Source organism: Halichoeres trimaculatus, unplaced genomic scaffold (genome assembly GCF_033239565.1).
Source record: "Halichoeres trimaculatus isolate MK-OKI-2021-1 unplaced genomic scaffold, fHalTri1.1 fHalTri1_scaffold_23, whole genome shotgun sequence".
In the NCBI taxonomy this organism is placed as follows: domain Eukaryota; kingdom Metazoa; phylum Chordata; class Actinopteri; order Labriformes; family Labridae; genus Halichoeres; species Halichoeres trimaculatus.
The window spans coordinates 12,707,865-12,710,400 of NW_027437201.1; the positions used below are offsets into that span (position 1 = coordinate 12,707,865).

Sequence of the window (2,536 nt, forward strand, 5' to 3'; positions counted from 1 at the left end):
GCAGGAAGTGTATTTTTGGCCCTTCTGGTGCTGTTTCCTGTGGCAGGTACCTCTCCCCTCTCACTGTTATTGTCAGAAAACTTTGGCCAGTCACCTCATGACTGCAGGAGTTTTAGTCAAACACAGTAACAAGTAATCAACGTTCACTTTGTGTTTTGTTTCAGTTCATGGACCCTCACACAGGTGTGCGACCTACAAACGCAATCGTACTTGTGGCCTAAAGGGCCGGTCTGTGGACTTGCCCTGCAGGTATCCCAAAGATGTTCAAGGCAACCAAACGATGGAGTGGTCCACAAAAATTGGCAAAAACAAGAAACCAAAACTCTTAAAGCAGATTTCTGCCTATTCTTCACGATTTCAGTATCCTAAACGTGGAAACGGTGATTGCACACTGAAACTTACAGACCTTAAACCAAGTGATACGTCGACTTACTATTTTATCTACGATATGAAGAATGAAACAGGACATGGCTCCACTTGTGGAAGTGACTCTGGAGTGAATCTTGCTGTTTTTGACTTTGCTGTTAAAATAGAGACGCACCCTAAGGGACAGAACCTTTCTGCAGTGACTGTGGGTCAGAGGATCACTCTGACCTGTGTCCCCACCTGTCCCTCCAGTCTGAACTCCCCTCTGGGCTACATCTGGTACAAAAACCAACAGCATTCAACTGAGCTGAAAGCAGACTCTCAAGTCTTGTCTTTGGACCCAGTCAGTTACGATGATACAGGTAGTTACGTCTGCGCCTTTATGGGCCTTGAAGACCTCCGCTCATCTCCCACTGAGATCAGAGTACAGAGGAAACACAGAGACACAGCGCCTGTGTCATCTGCAACCCCAGCAAAGGACGGTGTACCAAGTCTCAGCTATGACAGTCAGAACTCCACAGATCAAAGATTCAACAACTACCAGACTCCGGCAAACAAAGACCTGCTTAAAGTCTCTGTTACTCTGGTGACCAGTGTTAGCGTTGGATTTGCAATCGGAATGTCACTGACTGTACTCATATTCAAACTTAAGTGTAGAGATAAGAAGAAGAGAAAGGAATATGTGAGCTCCGTCGGCAAGTGTCCCAACCCAAACACTGACTCCTACGACACTCTGGGTGTCCGGTGCATGTCCAGTGAGTATGAGATGCTGAATGCTGTGAAAGGCTGCTCAGCTGAAGCAGATTACGAAAACTTACAACTTAGAAACTTCATGGAATGAAGGGGACTTTTATTTCATCTACAAATCAGAGACTGTGTACAAAGCATGAATTATAGCCGATTTCACCTTGAAACATTTACCGCATTTTTAATCAGACAAGTTTTACAAATACAGAAACATCATCAACATGATAAATGGTTTCCTTAAAAACCTGTTGAAAAATGTAAAACTGTATTCTACCCTCTTAAGGATTATCATACCATTTCAGGCAGCTGAAGTTGTATTTTGGCCCTTTTTTAAAGTGGCTGCTCTTATGAATTTTCAAGAAGTTGTGGTAAGAATAGCATCTTAGCCTTTACTCATTTTTTAAAAAAGTATTTTCTGCATTGGAGTATGCATATTTACTAAAAAAAATTACAAAAATGCTACCTAATCAGCCCAGTGTGTAAAAATATGATGCAGAAATTTTTTCAAACTGAATAATAATATCTTTGTAGATTTTTGGTTTAAGGGGTTAAAAAAATTCTCTGTCCCCCAAAAAATGGACTTTTACATCTTTTTTGGGGGTCCCAGCTTTATAGGGTTAAATCATTACAAAAAAATCTGCAAAAAAACATAACAGTTCTCATTGAGGCTTAAAAAAGACATGCTCCTAGTCACCCAAATGCCCCCTACAGGTTCCTGCAGGGAGTACTTCCACATAAATATTCCACGATTGTGGGTTCAGTCTGTCTAGCTGTAAAACTGATAAACAGCTGGAGCCATGAGCTCTCACTTCATTGATGAGCCTCTTTTCATTCATGTTGGTCTGTATAACCTCAAACCTGTCTCACTATGTCGGTTTGTTGTTGTAGTCAAGCTAAATATATGACCTGGTTTTGGCACGGTTTGTTTTATTTTGAAAGTCACTGGGTGTTTTTAGGTAGTTTCCATGCACAACTTCCTGTCCCGCTTAATCTTCCCTTCTGTGATTTGACACATCGCAACCGCGGCATCTGTCAATAAAAAGAGGGTTGTGTTTTTGCTGCGACCTGCTGGACCAACCACACAGCCAGACCATAATGGAGCAGATCCAGTGTAATTTGACAAATTGACTTAAATGGAAATCTATCTGATCCAGTGCCCTGATGGAGCGAAGACAGACTAGAGACACGTCTTTCAGCTGTTAGATCAACTCACCGGACTGTGTTGTCACTGCACTCTTTGTAACATACTTTTTATTGGTTGTTTGTACTATGAGTTTTTAATGTATGGGTCTTTATTTCAATTTAAGAAATTAAACAGAAAGCGACATGCTGCCTCTCTGTTCTGTTTTTTTTATTGAGTGAAAGAAATTCCATACACATGAATAAAGCAATAGACCTTAAGAGTTTGTAAAAAAGTTTGTAT

The 2,536-nt window shown here is 41.0% G+C and overlaps 1 protein-coding gene across 1 annotated transcript; it reads left to right on the forward strand.

The window, feature by feature from the left end:
- The first annotated feature begins 448 nt into the window (after positions 1–448).
- Positions 449–1,386, forward strand: LOC141785459 (uncharacterized). Its single transcript, XM_074663786.1, has one exon. It carries the CDS (start codon positions 449–451, stop codon positions 1,205–1,207), a length of 759 nt encoding a protein of 252 aa, XP_074519887.1. The 3' UTR covers positions 1,208–1,386.
- The last annotated feature ends 1,150 nt before the right edge of the window (positions 1,387–2,536 follow it).